This window comes from Dipteris shenzhenensis, chromosome 11 (genome assembly GCF_047967505.1).
Source record: "Dipteris shenzhenensis isolate YYH24624 ecotype China chromosome 11, Dip_SZ_1.0, whole genome shotgun sequence".
NCBI lineage: Eukaryota > Viridiplantae > Streptophyta > Polypodiopsida > Gleicheniales > Dipteridaceae > Dipteris > Dipteris shenzhenensis.
In genome coordinates, this window is record NC_141606.1 from 47,297,142 (window position 1) to 47,317,095 (window position 19,954).

The 19,954-nt window shown below is 42.0% G+C and overlaps 1 protein-coding gene across 1 annotated transcript in view; it reads right to left on the reverse strand.

The window, feature by feature from the left end:
• Positions 1-8,795: 8,795 nt before the first annotated feature.
• The window catches only part of LOC147897095 (putative fructokinase-7), a 29,894-nt gene continuing 18,735 nt past the window's right edge, over positions 8,796-19,954 (reverse strand). Inside the window, exons 4-7 of the mRNA XM_087381274.1 lie at positions 10,320-10,517; positions 9,917-10,054; positions 9,602-9,718; positions 8,796-9,258 (exon numbers count right to left, since the gene is read on the reverse strand). Of these exons, the coding sequence (XP_087237400.1) occupies positions 9,124-9,258; positions 9,602-9,718; positions 9,917-10,054; positions 10,320-10,517 (588 nt within the window). The 3' untranslated portion in view covers positions 8,796-9,123. The remainder of the gene's footprint in view (positions 9,259-9,601; positions 9,719-9,916; positions 10,055-10,319; positions 10,518-19,954) is intronic.

Here is a 19,954-nt window from a genome sequence, read left to right on the forward strand (position 1 = left end):
ACATACATACATACATAAATTTATTCATGCATTCAAATTATTTTTATTAATTTAAATAATCAAGAAATAATTAAGTCTTTTGATGTAACCATTAATGAGAGTTTATAATTTTTTTTAATGTAAATTGTGTCATGTTAAATTTTATAATTTTGATTTAATTTCCTGCTTATTTTTATGTTTCATCTTTGTAGAGTGGGTTTTTTTTTAATTTGATCCAAAAACTACTCCAAAGGTATCTATAAAAATGAATTTGTACATTGACAAGTCCAAAATTAATTAAATAAGGTTTTAGACACAAAATTCCTTGAACCTCACATAAAATGGCTACACCCAAGCAAACAATAATGGGTCATTGAGCAAAAATGTCCAAAACTTCTTAGAGACAAAGTTTTTGTAGTCTCAAAGCCTAAACAAAATATGGGTTCCTAGTAAAAAATGCGATGAAGAATATATGTCGAAGAGGATAGGCCCTTGAGAAACCTACTGAATAATAAATGGCATATGAAGCCTTAGAAGATATACTAAAAGGAAGTATTGCAAGTAACAATTTTTTAGACAATGAATGTCTATGAAGTAGGCTACAACCAATGAAGAACTTATTTAGATGGTGGTTTTTTAGCACCAACACTACTTGGAATAAGACAACTATAGTAGCATGTAGGAAAAAAGAAATCTATCTAGAAATTGATGAAACAAATCACAGCTATACCATGAAAAACTCGATTACAAACTTGTGAAAACATCTCCTCCAATGATGAAGACACCTAGCAACTGCACTCCTCAAGGAATATTACCAATATGCTACAAGTGTTAGCAATTGAGGAAAGGGAGAAGAACTATCACCATGGCTCTCTGATACCATGTCATAAAACAAGAGAGAGTCCTCAATTAGAAGAGGAAAGCTCACAAGGATGGAAGGAGAGAGTGGAGAACCACACACATGAAGTCAACACATAATCATGCATTTAGTGTCAACTTCATCTTGAATGTGGAAGGCTAGATTGGTCCATACAATACAAGGATGTGACCACCATTAAGTAGGGAACCAAGTCCTCATCACCAATCCAAATATTATCCAATATCCTCATCCACCAAATATGTGGATGTAGAAACAATTTTAAGACCCCAATTCTAATGGCACAACAAGATGACAAGATCTTGAGGTCAATGAGGCTTGATGATGAGTGTGAAGATGAGGGTGAAGAAGGCGGATGAGAACTTGAAATTGATAAGTTAAAAGGTGAGGGTGGCCAAAAAGTGTATGCAAATTCCCACTCAAATACCAGTGTCCACTGACTACTCTAATAGCCTAGCCTTGTGACTATCGGAGCCGGTCATATACATTATTGTAATTCATGGGAAATGTCTTAGCGATGGCCCATCAGGGAAATTTATTGGCCATTGGAGCCTAGTGGAATTCCAAAGCTTGCCAGATCTTGCAAATTATATGATACTCACTACACAATCGTTTATGCTTGTTATCCATCACACATCTCATCCACCATGACTCATCTCATCCACCATGGCTATTGTCATCCTGGATCATGTCATGTACCATAGTGGATTATATGGTCGTCACCACTACACTATTTTAGTGTAGTATCAAATTCATGCATATCAGCATCATGCAAGCTTGGTGTGTGTAATCATCCATGTGGTTAGAGCTGCCAAATAAATTCATTGAAATTGATTGTTCATTTTCAATCGAGCTTTGAGCTACCACTCTAGATCACCCATGTGAGAATAGGCATCACTTGGTAACATCACCCAAAAATTCAAACCACCATAGTGGATTCACCTCAAAGAATTTTAGTGTACTATGTGCATTCAAAATGAGAGGATTTTAAATTCAACTTCAGGAAAAAAATTTAATAAGATTAAAATAACAAAAGGGGATTTTAACTTCAACTTTACTATAAAGTCGTGGTTTTAAATTGGGGGGAAATTTTAGGTGAGGGGGATTTTTAAACACCCATTGAACACATGTGATACATGTGTCACTCTAAATCACTAGATTAGGATCCTCACTGTACCATAATTTTTTAGGTCATATTAGCCTAGTGGTTTTAATTGTTCATATTCTTAGAATTGGAAAATGAAGCCAATGGAACTCGAAGCCACAACTCTAGATAACCCATGCTAAAATAGACATCAATCACATCACCCAAAAATTCAAGCCAACATAGTAGCCCATTCCCTCACCACCATGATGGATAGAATAACATACCAAGTTATTCACCACGGTGGGTGATCTCAACTACTAAATTAGAGATGCACCATCATTTTCATGACACTCTTTTCTTCTAGCTCAATCATCTCAATCATCTTCCCTACAAGTATTTTTCCTTGCAAGCCTTGCATACAATCATTCTTGAGCCTACCCCTACTTACTTCTTACAATGCTTGCACCTAGTTTGCATCCCTAGAAGCCTTCTTTTACTCATTGCAACATTTTTTCCTCATATCGTGGATATCTCTACACACTCCAAGGTCCAAAACTCTCTAGGAAACTCCTCCACGTACACGTTTTAAGATCATGGCATCTAATGTGTCCATGTCTGTCTCCCTTACCCAATTTACAAAATCTCTGTAAAAGAAGTGAACATGAAGGAGGGATACATTGTTTGTAGGATACTACAATCTACATCGTCGATAAACTCACAATTGAGAACATGTTTTATATCCTTGGAGGTAGTTTGTAGGCTTCTTTCATAGAGCATATGCTCCTCAATTTACTAGCTGCCATGTTTCAATTAGAGCCCTTTGAGAGTGCTCTCAATGACACCAAAATGGAAGAGAGAGAGAGAGAGAGAGAGAGAGAGAGAGAGAGAGAGCCACACAAGTTTTAGTGGGTGTAGAACACCCTATCTTCTATGTCATCCGTACATATATGTATGTGTTTGAGTATTGTACATAATCGGGGTTAAGGCATAGTGGCCTTTAACCCCCACAAACTCCCACTTAAAGGCCGATGTGCCTTACCAGTGGAGATACTATCTAGTGCCCATCAATACACGGCAATTCTCAAACCGCTGACTAGGTAGACTCTTCTTCAACATATCAACAGGGTTATCATCTGTATGAGCCTTGATAAGCTCTATGCGCTTGTCCTCAAGTACCTCCCTAATGAAATGGTGCCTGACATCAATGTGTTTGGTCTTTGCATGAAAGACCAGATTCCGTGCTAGCTGTATATCACTCATGGAATAATTATGCAATGTCGGTACACTTATATGAATCCCCAAATCTCCCACCACCTGATCAATTCATATAGCCTCCTTGCAACCCTCTGTGGTTGCAACATACTCAGCCTCTGTGGTAGACAAAGAAACACACTTTTGTACCGGAGACATCCACAACACTGCACCACTTGCAAAGGTGAACACATAACCAGAAGTGGATCTCCTGCTATCCGGATACATGCCCTACATAGTCTGAATTGGTGTATCCAAGTACACGCATCTCTTCTCTACCAAAGCAGATGCACATATCCTTGGTACCCTTGATGTACCTCATGATGCACTATGCCTCCCAATGCCTCTTTCCTGGATTAGCCATATACCAGCTAACAATTCCCAAATGCAATGTTTGGTCTAGTAGCTATCATAGCATACATAAGACTCCCAATCGTTGATGCATAAGGAACCTTGGCCATCATGGCCCTCTCCTTATCTAATTTGGGACTATTTTCCTGACTCAATTTCACATATGGAGACAATGGAGTACTTACTGCTCTCCCCCTCTTCATATTGAAACACTGCAATACTTTAACATACTCCTTCTATGAAAGAAAAAGGAGTTTCCTACTCCGGATATGCTTAATGCACATACCAAGAATATGACTTGCAGGTTCCAAATCTTCATGTCAAAGGCCTCATGAATCTTGGCCTTCAAAGCATCTAGTTCATAAGTGTTCTCGCTAGTCAATAGCATATCATCCACATAAAGTGCTTGGAGTATCAGGCTATTGTCCTTAGCCCTTTGAGTGTAGAGGCAATGATCAATCTCACTTCTTCTGAAGCCTTGGGATTGAATGAAAGAATCAAAGTTCTAATAGCATTCTCCAGGCCCTTGCTTAAGGCCATAGAGACTCTTTTTCAGCTTGCAAATGCACTCTTTGCCCTTTTTTTCAAAGCCCTTGGGCTGTACCATGTAAATTTCCTCATGCAAATCCCCATGTAAGAAAGTTGTCTTAACATCCATCTGCATAAGCTCCATATCCTCTACTTCCACAAGTCCAAGTACACATCTAAGTGTGGTCATCTTCACACGAGAGACAAGATCTCATCAAAGTCCACACCCTTCTCTTGCTTGAACCCTTTAGCAACCAAATGGGCCTTGTACTTAGGAACATCATCACCTGTGACCTTCATCTTGTAGACAATTTACAAGGCAATGTTTTCTTTCCATGTGGCCAAGAAACCAAGTCCCAAGTCTTATTCTTCATGAGTGCATTCATCTCTGATTGCATAGCATACTCCCACTTGCGCTGATCCTCGCGCATTATAGCCTCCTTGTAAGTAAAAGGCTCCTCGCAATCAGTAAGCATCACATAGTCTGCCTTGGAACAAATCTCTCAAGCAGTCTGGACACTCTAGCTAATCTTATCAAGGGCATTTTAGCCGGTTGTCCCTCTTGCATATCAGCCAAATTTGACTCATCATTTCCACCAATAGATGATCCATCATCTGCTCTTGATTGTGTACCTGTGGAAGTACTTAGGGACACCTTTTCCTACACATTTGGTGTATGGACAGCTTGTTGTCTATCAACATATGAGGGTGGATTCACATCCTTAAAAGTGCTTCTCATCATTCCTAGATCCCTCATGGGTGTCTTATGCATCTTCTTCTCATTGAAGACCACATTGATCATGGCTTCATATGATCATCTTTGCTTCTGGATCCCAGATACAATAGCTCATCTCTCCACTTTCACTATGACCCAGAGAGATGCATGTCCTAGACTTAGGATCTAGCTTCTTTCGAAGCTCTTTGGCACATGTGCATATGCCTCACAACTAGATATACGCAAATGAGAGTAAGAGGGCTTCTTGCCACTCCATGCCTCTTCAGGAATAGCACCATCCAAACTCTTACTAGGTGATTTATTGATCACATGCACTGTAGTCTTCATTGCCTCAGCCCAAAAACCATAAGAAAGACTTGCATTGGAGAGCATACATTGCAACCTTCTTGAATGGTGCGGTTCATCTTTTTTGCAACTGGATCATTTCTCTGGAGTACAAGGGGATGTGAGCCCCGTCTTGATCCCACGTGTATCACAAAAATGTTGAAAGTCATGAGAGTGGTACTCTCCACCATTGTCAGTCCGTAGGCATCGAAGCACTCTACTTGACTGATTTTCAACCAAAGCCATTCATTTCTGAAATACCTAGAACACATCACTCTTCCGAGCTATAGCATAAGCCCACACTTTCCTAGTTGCATTATCAATGAATGTCACATAGTATTCAGCCCTGCCTAATGACTATGTAGGCATGGAACCACATACGTTTGAATGCACCAAATCAAGCCTTTAAGCCCTTTCTTTCCCCTTCTTTTATGGGTTGATTAAGTCTGCTACCCATAGAGACAGTGCTCACAAAATTCAAAATCAGAAAAACTCAAATGCGGTACATAACCCAAATGGCATAAGAATTTCATTCCATTGTGGCTCATGTGGCCCAACCAGTAATGCCATAAAGAAGTACTTGGCTACTCGGTTATTGCAACAACATGATCAGACACCCCTGATACATCTAAGGGATACAATGTCCCACACTTGGCACCCCTTGCCAAAACCTGAGATGACTCAAAACCACTGTAATTTTTTATCAATGACATGACCTGCACTTTCCGTGGCTCAAACAATACTTCAAAAAACCACTTCGGATGTGAATTAAACCCAAGTCAAAGCTTGCAATTGACCTATAAATGAAACCTTGGAAGCCTAAGGTTCAATTTAAAAATGCCACGTGCTAAAAAACTAAAGATTTGAAACTTTGAATGGATTTTTGAAAGAGAAATAGACAATTTGATTTCTCATAGAGATGAAACTTCTCCAAATCTCCATGGCATTGCGCAAGAGCTGATAGATAGGGCTTTTCAGGCCTCTAGAATGCAATGGAACAAACAGTTTCAGAAACCGTGGTCCCAATCACTGGGTCTAACACACGGATTAAAAAACGTTTTAGCGAACCGATCTGTTTGTAAACTCCACCAGAGTGCAAATGATGAGCAACACAAAAGTTGTAGGACCTCCGGAGACCACCGGAACTAACATATCTATGAATGGTTGCTTCAAACTTGAGTTCCAACACACTAGTAGAAAAATGTTGAAGCAGAGACATTGAGTCAAAAATCCAACAAAATGATCCTAAATTTAAGAATGAAGGGGTTTGAACCCCTAAAGTGCAATGGACACCAAAAACAGGCAATGGTTGCCTCTACAAGTCATTCCGGACTCTCAATCATCAAAAGGAATAGGGGAATCGTCAAAACACGACTTCTTGCTCTAAAACTACCTGCAAGCTTGCAAAAAACCACTTAAAAGAGCCAAAACAACTTTTTCGAAGATTCCTTCTAGGTCTCTGCACACCAGGATACATGTAAAATCACCCATACAGCTTCCCACAAAGCTTCTCCTTCCTCCTAAAGAGCTACAGCAACAGTAGACTTCGGGCTCCAGGCATGCACACGGGCTCAACTGGACCGCGCACAAGCATCAGATAGATGGCCCACAAGCATCAGATAGACTGCTTGGGCTCTGATACTAATTGAGAGTGCTCTCAATGGAAGCAGAACAAGAGGGTGTGTGTGTGTGTGTGTGTGTGTGTGAAAGAGAGAGAGAGAGAGAGAGAGAGAGCCACACAAGTTTTGGTGGGTATAGAACACCCTAATCTTCTATGTCATCCATATATATATGTGTTTGATTATTGATAGTGGCCTTTAACCCCCACATGGTTGCCTAGAGTGAGCATACAAAGAAGCTACTAGAGGACAATGTCCACACTCTCACATTAAGGGAGGTGACAATCAAAAGATAGCTTTCCCATTAGCAAACTGAGAAAAGGATTCTCACAAAAATATGCATAAAAGCCTTGATTCAGAGTTTGGGGAAATCTACTGAGACGTCTGAAGGACGCGACCCTTACAAGAGAGGCTCAGGTTGAGACATGCATACGAAAATTGTTATTTGGTTGCAGGCCTTGCAAAATGGAGGGTGGGTTGAAACAGACCCTGGGAGCATGATGCCTAGAGGACTCCAGGCTGGTCACTTATCGTGAGGGGGACAGTTGGAGGATGCTGGGATTGCTCAAGCTCGAAGGCAAGAATGTGACTGAAGGTAGTGGTGCCAACAGGTGCTACCTTGGATGGACTTGTGTACCAAGGCGATTTGCTTATACAAGACCGGACCTGGCGGAGCAAGAGCCATTGGATGAAAAGCCAAGAATTGAGATCGACACCTGATTGTTCTAGAGGATTTCAAGATGGGAACCAATGGAGCATCTTCATTGACGAGTTGGGATCAGGCCAGGATGTGTCAGTAAGAGGGGGTGTTGAAAAAGTCACCTCCCCATCTGTAAGCCCCCATATGAGGAGAGCGTGGTGGAGGTAGGCTTAGGGTTAGGGCTGCCACATGGGCAGCATATTGGCTACCATGTGGGCAAGATACACGCAAGAAAAAGGAGCAACATGGGGGTTGCCACATGGGTAGCATATGGGCTGCCATGTGGGCAGCAGAAAGAGAGAAGTACTTGGCAAGAAAGAGCTTGTTCTCATGTTTTGTTTACTTCCCAATCCTGCAAACATCTATCTAGCGTGAAGGGGACAGTACTAAGCATCCCTAAATTTTTTCTAGTGCAATGGGTTGCACGAAGTCAAAATGTAATGGAGTCACGGGGATAACAATATAAATTTTTCCAAAAAAAAAGACAGCAAAGGAAGTAGCTTGGTGGAAAACGTAAATATCCAATACCAAAGGCATTGGTGGGCCAGTACTATGCCACATGTTGATGAGGATCTCAACCTTTTATGAGCATTCTCCCTCCTTGATGGGGTGCGTGTACCCTATAACCACATTCACACTTATAAATACCCCACAAATATTTGCATATGTATGAATCCCAAATTCTTCAAAATTGAACTCACGGCTTCAAAATATGCTTCTTGTTAAATACCATCTACTAGCATGTTGGTTTCCTTGCCAACATTCCACATCAGGTGTTGGTTGTTACCCCGCTACCGCATGAGCTCGTGACATTGCCTTGTGCCCATTAAAGGAAATTGTGAGTGTTACCATTCTCGCTGCAAAATCCGTCTTTTAAAATCACAGCTAACTGCAGCCACTTTTTACGGCGAAGAATTCATTCTTTAAGAGTCCCCGTTAGTTTTGGGAGTGTAGTTACAGTTGAAACTAGAAAGACCATCTAATGTAAATGAAGGTCTTAGAAGAGTAAAATCATCCGTCACACTAAACAAAAAGAAAATCGTGAATGCTGACATGCTCGCTGCAAAAACATAGCCTTTTCCGTCCGTTGAGCGTACAAGAAAGACTATCTGAGCTACATGAAGGTCTTACAAGAGTAAAAACACCCTGAACCCAAGCGAGCATCACTCAAGGGGAAAGTAAACACAGCAAAACAAAAAACCGAATTAAATATTAAGGATCTCATCAGTATCTGAACTTACAGAAACAAAATGTACACCCATCAAACCCAAAGAACATGTAAAAAGAAACGTGGAGAATAACGTGTTTCCTGGTTGCCTGGTTAGAAGAGAAATGGAACGGACTGAATAACGAAAGAAAAACATACTCTTTCCCAAAAAAATTTAATGGTGACTTGGAGCCCTCTGACACATCTGAAGTCTGTTAGGCTCCAGAACAATGCGTAAAGAAACAAAGGAGAGCACCAGCTGGGTGCAAATCAAAACTTTTAGTACAGGTAGAAAATCTCCCAATGTTTTGTCAAGATCATGATCCGTAGGCATTTATTTGGTAGGTCTCACTGACCACGTCTTGTGCGGCGGCTAGACAAAAACCTCACCTTGTAAATGTTATGACAGCGTTCTACAAGATAAAAAGCACCTGAACTTCAGGGAAAGCGAAGTTCTGCAGGGCTCAAGCTGGAACTTTGCTGACGACTTTCAGCACTGCATGCCTGTCTGGCAATGCTGGGATAGCACCTCGCTCTGTTGTCGCAATTGCTCCACAAGCGTTTGCAAATTGCAGAGCATCTCTCAATCTTTTCTCATCCTGCAAAAAGCGAACTATTGCTATTATGTTGGATCGATGAAACTACATGAATAAAGGCTTTTTAATAGACAGCGAAGTCCTATCAATTTGTAACAGAGATTTGGAAGATGCAATACTGTCTCTTTCTTGTAACTGACCTAACGCTAATGCTTGAAAATACACTTCAGACAGCTTTGTGTTAAAGAAGAGGAGCAAAGCTCATTCTTGTCTACAAAATGACATTTTGCAGGGGCACAAACCACAACGGTCTGGGTGCTGTGTTCCTGGAGACTGCTGATCATAACGAAACTCTTCTCAAAGATGTTTTGCATTTCCTCCAAGGGAACATAAATGTGAAAAATACCTGTATCAAAGATAGATCTTGTACAAGTTGGCTGAGCATTCCGGCAACAAAGGCATCCCCAGCTCCAGTGGTATCAATGGTCTCAACTTTCATTCCTTCCACTTTCCCGCTAAAATTCTGTATGCCACAAACACTTCAATCAGAAAATTTTATTATAGCCCATGCCCAGAATTAGAATATTTTCAGTAGTATTCCATTTGGCCCACAAAACCAAGGACAGACAGAGCATCACAATAGCATATGATTGTTTCCTGGTCCGGTCACAATACAGCTTTAATTTAAAATCTGGCTATCCCGGTGAAACTTTGGACCCACCTTTGTATAGTATCTGGAACCGTATTGCCCCTCAGTCACTAACAGCAGCTTGAGGTTCGGATGCATCAGCTTCCGAGCAGCTTCATCACTGTAAGGGTCACCACCCTCTGTGAGGAAAGTGATTTCATCTTCACTTACCTGAACATAATTACAAACAATCAATAACCTGATATTTTCACATGCTCAGAACCATACAGGTTAAGATATTGATTGCAAAACGATTAAGAATCTATGGATGCGCTATAATATGGTACTACAGAGCTATTGACATGCTGAATAGAGATATATTTAACCTTTCCTTGACACACACGATGATAGCGATTTAACAAAAAAGATGCAACAGATTAATTTCTCAAAATTCGCCCTTCTTGTTTCTGTACTGTCAGACCATATGTTTACTTACTTTGATAATATCAGCTTCATTCCAAATGCTCAAAATGCCTTCACGAGCTGCTTCTGCTGATGGCCATAGAGGAAGCCTGAGATTGGGATCATACGAAAGAAGTGCACCTGCATCTTTGGCAATCTTCAGGGCAGCCAAATGTGCAGTCTTACATGGCTCTGTTATAAGACTTATGGACCCGTAATGGAATATAGTAGCCTGCAGAAAAATTCATATGTAAATAAAAAATTGTATATGTCTACTTCCAACTAAAAAGCATGTGCATGCAATTTTCCTGCGTGACTAGACAGGCCATTGTAAAATATCTCCAGACTTCTGAAACCAAATTTCATCATCTGACAGGTTTTAAGATCATATATGCATCATTAAATACATTGCATTTTCTTGAGCCTATGAGCTGTGATCTGAGGCTTCACAAAAACAGCTATGATGCAAAAGAGGGAGACAAGTCATGTGCTAATGGGACGGGCTGACAGCTGAATACAATAAAACTAGGTCACTTTCACAATTTCTTTGATGAGGTGGGAAAGCTCCAGGTGTGCCATATGGCAAGATGAAAACAGGTAACCACAACCTTGGCTGTGAAATTATCATGACAAAAAAACGAACCCCTAATTCATTTCTTTGAATATTAGAAATTTATAGATCCAAACTTGATTTTGCCAGAAAAGGATCTCTATTACTGAATGGAGCAAGAGAAAGGAAAAAGGAGAGAGAAAGGTAGGTACGTTAATGTTTGCTGAAGTCCACAAGAAAAAAGGGAAAAAGTTTCCAATAAGAGAGACTGATCCATGGCTTACAATATACATGGAAAAACCAAAGCCCACAAAAAACTATACTTTTGTTGCAACACAGTCGGACCCATGGTCGCAGAACCTTAGACAGGCAAGTAACAAAGTCAATATCACAAAACTAGATGGTCAAAACACAGTTTGCTTGACTGTCACAAGATTTCTATGGAATTTCAAAAGTTCGTACTATTTTAGAATGGCCCTATCCAAGCAAGGTTGAAGACGTGCAAATATCTCTTGGAAAATCTTCTTCTATCAAATGTTTATTTATGCTTATCTGACGTTTCAATATGAACTAGCTTAAGGGCACAGAGAATGACCTGATGATAGGGTGAAACCAAGACGTCACATGTTGGGTTTCACACACAGAAGTCAGTCTCTTCGTAGCAAAGGTACTGAACCTATGGGTAGGAGGTGTTCTCCATTACCCCATGCTTTGACGTCAAGCAAACACTGTTTGTATAGTATCAGATCTGGAATACTAGAACATAAAATTACTAAGTGACCATGTAACCATTATCCATTTAAAGGTCACAATGCAAGGTGGGCTAAGAAACTACAGGACCTTGACCTTTAGAAAGGTACTCAAAGAGAACAACAGAGCGTTAGCCAATACCATCATGCCCAAGGTGGATACATAGAGATCTTCACTAAGCAATACATTAAACCGGCCCCCTTCCTGCAGTCCCTCACTCTCACCCTCACACCTTGTCGTCTTTTGTAGTATCATGCTATTTGAAGAATCCTTCTACTTGGTTCTCCACCTCCACATTTTATCATAGGCTCATGCTCTCTCTCACATAGCCCATGGATCAGGGGCACACCAACTCTGAGGGTCAACAACGGAGAAAGCATCGGGACAGTAATCGGACGTCTCCTTTTCACGAAAACAGGCAAGACCCGAAAGGGTCCAGACTGAGGTCTCCCCCAAAATTTACTGCATCCAAAGGCTGGATGCATTTTTCAGTGCCATGATTGTTTTTGCATCCCTCCACCGTTACTAGCATGAGCAGGCTTTAGTACTATAATTAGCATCTATATCTTCTTCATTTTATATTGATTTATTAGGGATTAGATTACTAGTTGGAAACCGCTTAGGACCCAGCACCACTCCGCACCTATGTCTTCTTCATTTTTATATTGATTGATCAGGCTTAAGATTTGGAAAGTGCATTAGACATCACTCCTTTGGTCACTGACATACTCCTATAACATTGGTCTCATAGGCTTTTTTGGATTTCTGTAGGCGTAAATATATCCCGGCAATGGAACTCAGACCAATCAGGTGCTGGACCTTCTACTCCACCACAGGGCAGGTGGTCAAGATTGATGCAAATGTTCTTCAAATTTTGTTCAGTCAAATGTAAACTACACAGAAAAAACTGCTGGTTCTGAACTCAGGAAGCCCACAAGAAACATAATGGTATGCCCTCCTTTTTCTCCCGAGGTACATTCAGGCTAGAAGAAGGAAAGGACTCCAGAGTATGTTTGTTCCTGGTTAAACAGGTAGGGACCTCATTTCGCCATCACTGACTCCAGAGTATGTTTGTTCCTTGTTAAACAGGTAGGGACCTCATTTCGCCATCATTAGTTATCCTGAAAATATCCGTCCAACCCTTGTTGAAATGTAGTTATGAGGGAAGTCTTTTGTTGGGATATCTCAAGGTGTATGCCTCAGGCACACCTTATGTTTCTATGTGTGAGTGCTAGAGGCACAGTTAGGTGCCCACAAGCACAGTTAGGTGGTGGAAAAGCCACATAGGATGATTGAGTGAATCTAGGAGCAGATTGAGGAGATGATTGTGGAGCTTTGAGGTCATCAGTGATGTCAGTGACCTTGTATGAGGTGCCTACTTAAGGACCTCTTTCTTCTTCATTCTATATGCAAGTATTCTGATTTTGTGTCAACTCTACTCTTTCCTTTCAGTGTTCCAACATGGTATCAGAGCCATTTGATCCTCCTTGAGCCCATTTCTGCCACATCATCATCATCTTCTTCTTCTTCTTCTTCACCACTCTCCCTCTTCTCCCAAAATTTTGCTTGAGCTTGTTCTCCTTCAATCCTCAACCATTTCCCACGTCCTTTCTGCTGGAGATCCCTCTGGTTGGGGCGAACTTTGGGCTGGAAGGAATCGACGAAATTCGCGCGCTGCTCGTCGCCATTGCAGAAAAGTCGTCGAAATCCTCTACTGCAAGTTCTCTGCACCTGCTCTGTCTTTTCCTAATTCCTTCCAGGGCAAGCTTCTCCATACCTAGAGCTACCTTGTGCTGAAATCTGAGCAGCAATGGCTGCATATTGAAGGTAAAAACAAAGAAAAACCAGTCGACTTTGTTCATGAAGGTGAAGGCGACCTGACGCATATTTTCGCCTCTTCTTCCCAGAGGATCTACTATGGTATACCAGCTTTCTTTTGCCTCAGAAAGCCCTCTTTCTTTTGCTTTGAAGAGTGTGATATGAGCCCTCCAAGTTCAGCTCTCTAGTTTTGACAGTTTTGACATACTTTTGAAAATGATGCTACATAAAATGCTACTCTAGCATTTCTGGTCTTTTGAAGTTTTTAATAACTTCACTACAAGTGTTGCTTCAGTTTTGTTTTGACTTGCTAGACTTGGATGTGATTGGAAAGTGCTTATTTCATTCACTCCTATGAAGCATGCAAAAGTAGCATCATTGTTTGAAAACTAGTCACTACTATTTGCTACATCAAGTGGCTATACTTTGGAAGTATTTCAGTTCTTTTTGCCTTGAAAGAGAGATAGACACTGCCCAATATCTGGGTTAGACCCTCTCATGGCTACTTTATATAATCTTGAGAAGTTCAATGGAAAGGGGTTCCATACATGGCAAATGAAGGTAAAATTTGCATTAATGCGGGAGAACTTATGGGGACTTGTCAAACCTACTCCTACCGCTTCTTCTACGGCCTCAAATGCTGGGGAATCTTCAGCTCCGACACGACCGGCAAGGGATCCAGCAAGAGAAGAAAAAGCATATGGTATAATTGCTTTAGCTTTGGGTGATGATTACATACATCATATATCTGACTTGGAGTCTCCATCGGAAGCATGGCAGAAGCTAGATTTGATTTTTGGTGCAAGCTCTCATATTTCTAAACTATCACTTAAAATCTCTTTCTTTGAATTAAAGATGGCAAGTGATACTACTTTAGCTGCCCATGTCAACTATATGCGGAGTCTTATGACTCAGTTAGCTTCTATTAACTCTCATATCACCCCTGATGATGCTATGGCAGTACTACTTAAGAGTATGCCTGAAAGCTTTGATCACATTGTAAGCACTTTGAAGAATCTTCCCAATCCAAATCTTGAAGGCATTATCTCAGCTCTCCAAGAAGAAGAAAGACATATGGAGTTAAGGAAAGGCAATGACACTGCTTATGTTATGAAATTCCAGAAGGGCAAGTATTCTCCTTGCAATCACTGTGGAAAGACAAATCACCTTTCAAAGGACTGCTTCAAAGTTAATCCATGTAAGCACTGTGGCAAAAACAACCATAGTGAGAAGTTCTGCAGAGACAAAGCAAAGACAGAAAATGCAAATCTACTTACAGTGAATTTGCCTCCACAAGATGAGGCATCCCATAAAGATTATGCATTTTAAATCATCTCTATGTATGCTCCAGATCACTCTTTTTATGTCAAGGTACTCAGCCTGGATAGTCCTCCAAAATGAATGAAAATAAATTATTGTGTGTTGTGTTTTGTGTGTTTTGTAAACACCTCTGGTCACCTTATGATGTAGGCCATGTGTATGTTTGTTCCATGGTACCTCCTACAGACATTGTGTGCATGTACATGTAGGAGAGATAACCATTGGAAGGTCTGTTTGTATCCCTTTCTGTTTACCTTACACCCAAGGAAACCCTTGCTAGCATGAGAACCTAGCCATAGATTTATCCTTGACCACCATGAGATGGCATGAGAAACTATGAGACTAGATGTATCCTTGACATAGCCTGAGGCATCTCCTTGAGGGGGGGTTTGTTGGGATATCTCAAGGTGTATGCCTCAGGCACACCTTATGTTTCTATGTGTGAGTGCTAGAGGCACAGTTAGGTGCCCACAAGCACAGTTAGGTGGTGGAAAAGCCACATAGGATGATTGAGTGAATCTAGGAGCAGATTGAGGAGATGATTGTGGAGCTTTGAGGTCATCAGTGATGTCAGTGACCTTGTATGAGGTGCCTACTTAAGGACCTCTTTCTTCTTCATTCTATATGCAAGTATTCTGATTTTGTGTCAACTCTACTCTTTCCTTTCAGTGTTCCAACATCTTTTACGTGGTGGTGAGAGTTGAAGATAAAGCCTTCTTCTCCCAACACTTGGCTGAATTTTGTGAAGCTTTCATGAAAGAGTTCCTTCAAGAACCTCATGAGTATGACAACTTTTGGAAGCTCGAGAATCATGAAGATAAGTTGGCTCGGATACCAAATGAAACAACCCCCAAGCTCGGTTGCTAGATCTTCTCTATCTTTGTGCTAACCTAGCATAGCCCAACATCTGTATACACACATAGGGACACATATGGTGTCGGCTAGTGCGTCACCACCCAACCATAGATCCCTCAGGCAACCTCCGACCATAGTCCATCCAAGTAAGGCTACGCATCCCATACCATGCATCTGCGCATAAATGTCGTCAGGGAGAGACATGCTTGGACGAGCTCTCAACCTAGCTGGGTATTCTGGAGAGGCTCCACTCTCAAGAATGCTGCAAGTCACAAAATGGGTCTAGATGTAGGGTGTCTTAGGTGTCTCAAGTTTAAGACTCCCCTTAGTGTACCAAAGGTACTATGTGTCCTAATTTTCCCATGGGAAGGACAAATGACTAAGGCTAACCTACTTCCATAACACTAGCCACGTCCTGTCCAGGGTGGACATAAAATCTTCCAAGCCAACAGGGAGATGTGAGGAGAGAGTTTGCTGGAAGATTGAAGAGGACCTCTCCTCAGGTGTCTAAGAACGTCCTAAGGCGTTAGGAGAGAAGATTGAAGAAGACGTCTCCTCAAGAGAGAAGATTGAAGAAGACGTCTCCTCAGGTATCTAAGAATGTCCTAAGGTAATCCTCTCTGACTGATTTCCTTGGGTAGGAGGGGATGGTGGTGACCCCATGATCACCTGCTATTGATGACGTGCGAGGAGCCTCTTGCCTCGCTTCCTTCGGTCCACTCTTGTCCAAACCCCCTCCAAGGGATCAACCCAAATCGTATGCGACTCATGTTGCTATCTGACTGGTTGGTGGGGCCTTACGTCTTTACCCTCTCACGATTGGGGCTGCAGGTGGGCGGAGGCCCAAAATTTGCCATGAGGGCAGACTCTCACTAGGTCTCCCATGTGCCTCCATTGAAGACACTGTCCTGGGTGACCTGAAACCTTAATCCTTTGACGAAACTCACCCCCTTCCAACCTCTCAATAAGGATCTCCTCCGGCAAGGACTGTGGATCCACCACAGTCACCATGAGCTACAGGATCCCTTCATCTGCAAGAACCGAGGCTGTTGTAGGCGGGGACTCAAACACTATACAAAAGCAACCCCTGATGGAAGCCAAGATGGGACAATACTCCTTCTAAAGCTTTGGGAAGCCTCATTGGAAAATGCAGCACAAGGTGCGTCATATCCATATCATCAACTATGAAGACATGGTGCAATGGATGAAGAGCACTAGATGCGGGCCAAGGAAGATAGGACTCTGCTCCACTAGTGGCCTGAGTAGTGTCGAGGGAAAGACATATCTCCCATTGATGGTGACCTCTTGAATGTGATCACTCTCCAGTGCCAAACTTGCTTGAACCCAATCTCTAGCTTGGCTCCTCATGGGCGTGAAGCCTACTAGCTGCCCACCACTGATCTGTCCTGCAATGACCAAATTGCAATCTTCACTTGTTGCTTGTCTCCATTGGAAAGAGGGAAATCTAAGCAGCTATGGTAGTCGAGGCAGCTGCCTTCAGAGCCCCTCTAGCTAGACAGAAGGGTCACCACCAGGAATATAATCCCCAAGGAGACAAAGCATAAAAACTGCTATTGCGCAAAGAAAAGGTAATAGGATGAAAAGGAGGGGAGGATTTGCCATCAGAGCCCCTCTAGCTAGACCAAGGGTCACCACCTTGATCATAATCCCCAAGGAGACAAAGGAGAAAAACTGCTTGTGCGTAAAGGAAAGGCAAATAGGATGAAAAGGAGGGGAGGAAACAGGAAGGAAAATGGGTGGGAAAAGGAGGAAGAAGGAAGGGGGACTGTGGACTGCAGCCACCTGACAAAAACCTTCCTGGGCTGGCAAGAAACAGCCGGCAGAGGAGGAACAAGAAAAGGGGGGAAGGCTAGGCAGCTAGCTTGGCCCCTTAGAAAAAGGCCAAAATGCCTTGCTGAACCAGCACCAGGCTGGCTCGAAACAGAGGAGCACAAAAGCCAAAAAGAGCTGGTAGAAGGTACGAACAACTGGGCTGCCAGCACGAAAAAGGGTGGGGAGAAGGCACATATGGTGAGGCTGAAGGAGGGAGGGATGGAGGAGAGAAGGCGGCTAGGAAGTAGAAAAACGGGGAGGCAGTGCTAGGAAATGGAGGTGGGGAGGGCGGAAGAAGGTAAGACACGGGGCTAGATGTAGGCAGAGGGAGTGGCAGATGGTGCTACGTCCATGACTAGACAAAACGCAGGTATAGGGTTCGCTAAACCCTAGGCCTACTTGTTGGCAAGGATCTAGGACTAGATCTGGGGTCATCATAGGGTCTAATCCGGCTCTCCCAAACGAGCATCTAAATCTAGCTGATAGGGCAACACACCATTTAAGATAGAAAGAATTATCACAATACCAGTAGACCGCAACATGGACGAAAACTTAACAAGGTAAAATGTGTATGTCTGCTAATACGGCAAAAGCGTATACCTAGATGAATCCAAGAACATTCCCAAACTCATCCTCTAAAAACACAACATAGTGCAGTTTCAATCTCACAATAGTCACTCATAAGATTGAAAAACATAAACTCCATCACGCATAGCAAGGACTAGGTACTATGACATCCCCACTGACATCATCAGCGCCCAACAATGAATGTAGACCATAGTATAAAAATATGCTCTCACACATACAAATCCACACACCCACACATCCTTGAGCATCCAAGTCTTCGTACTAAGTTTCTATCGGCACTCCAGAGGTGAAGGGCAACCTCAGCCGTGACGAAGGCTAGCATTAGAGGAGAAGGCTAATCAAAAAGTAGTCTGAAATCTCTTCATTCAAGCTGCAATTGCTTGTGAAGTCTAAGTCTAAACGATTTCATTTTACTTGCACCCAAACGAGCATCTAAATCTACCTAATAGGGCAACGCACCATTTAAGATAGAAAGAATTATCGCAATACCAGCAGCAGCAAGGAGAGCCTATTCTTCTCACACATACAAATCCACACACCCACACATACTTGAGCATCCGTTTATACAAAGTCTTCGTACCGAGTTTCTGTCGGCACTCCGGAGGTGAAGGGCAGCCTCAGCCATGACGAAGGCTAGCACTAAAGGAGAAGGGTAAATCAAAAAGTAGTCCAAAATCTCTTCATTCAAGCTACAACTGCTTGTGAAGTCTAAGTCTAAACGATTTCATTTTACTCGCACCCAAACGAGCATCTAAATCTAGCTGATAGGGCAACGCACCATTTAAGATAGAAAGAATTATCGCAATACCAGCAGCAGCAAGGAGAGCCTATTCTTCTTGGTTTCTTTGTGTGTAGTAATGTAACAAGGGTACTAGCTTATGATTAGATCCTCTAAAGTTGTAGCAATTGTATTGGGAGACCAAGGAGCATCTTTATTGCATTGTGAGCTGTAATGATGAATGGAAAACTTACTCAAGAAAGAAAGTTTGTCCCTTGTTCTCGCTGTAATCTTTTTCGAGTGTGACTTTCATTGCATAACACTAATTGTCTTATAACGTCTGGATACTCCTCAGTCCCTCCTACCCATATTTTGGCTTTGGGTAGTCTGCCCTCATAATGATTTCTCAAAAGTATCTAACACATACCAGGGAGTTGATCGGATATCTGCAAAGCTTAGGAGAGTAAAGGTCCTGTGGTCACATATACCATGCATTCATATAAGAACAGGCCAAGGATGCCAAGATTATCATCTTGCCATCTCACAACACCACCCAGGTAACCTTTGCTTCCTTTCCTTCCTTTTTCATTTGAGGGTTTTCTCTCCTTTCTTCAAGCTGTAACCTTGAAGTTCATCCAATGAATTACTTGGCCCAAGCTGCTATGCAAAATTTATTCGGGCATCTACCAAGGCAGTATAAAAGCCCCAAGGGGCTGTTGACGGCCTTAGAGATGATATCAGGATAAAAACATTTATACATGAAGCAGATTTTAAAGTACCTCTTGCCCAGTTGTCCTATGCAGTAGAAGCCCTCAGTGTTAGCATGCTGTCGTGTTATTAGTGACAAGTTTGTCCACTCTTGTATCCTCGTTTGGTGCTCCATGCAACCCCCTCTTACAGAGATTCTTGATCAAGTGTTGCGCTTCTTTATGCAGCACATCCACTCCAAATCTCGGATGCACTCTCTTGTTCTAGCATAATGGCTCTCATATTCTGTTCTTCTGTGTATATCTGTTCAGGATTGCTTGACACATGTTGGTTTTCTCAGGAGCAAATCGTGATGGGGGAGGCTTTCAAATTGACATTTACAATAAGATTGGATGGAAATCACCATCAAAGGATAAACATTATTTTAACGTCAGTCATATATGCAATATAATGTTCTACCAGGCCTAAACTGCACGTTTGAAGCATATTTCATTGAACATATGTAAGCAGCAACAGGCCTTGAAATATC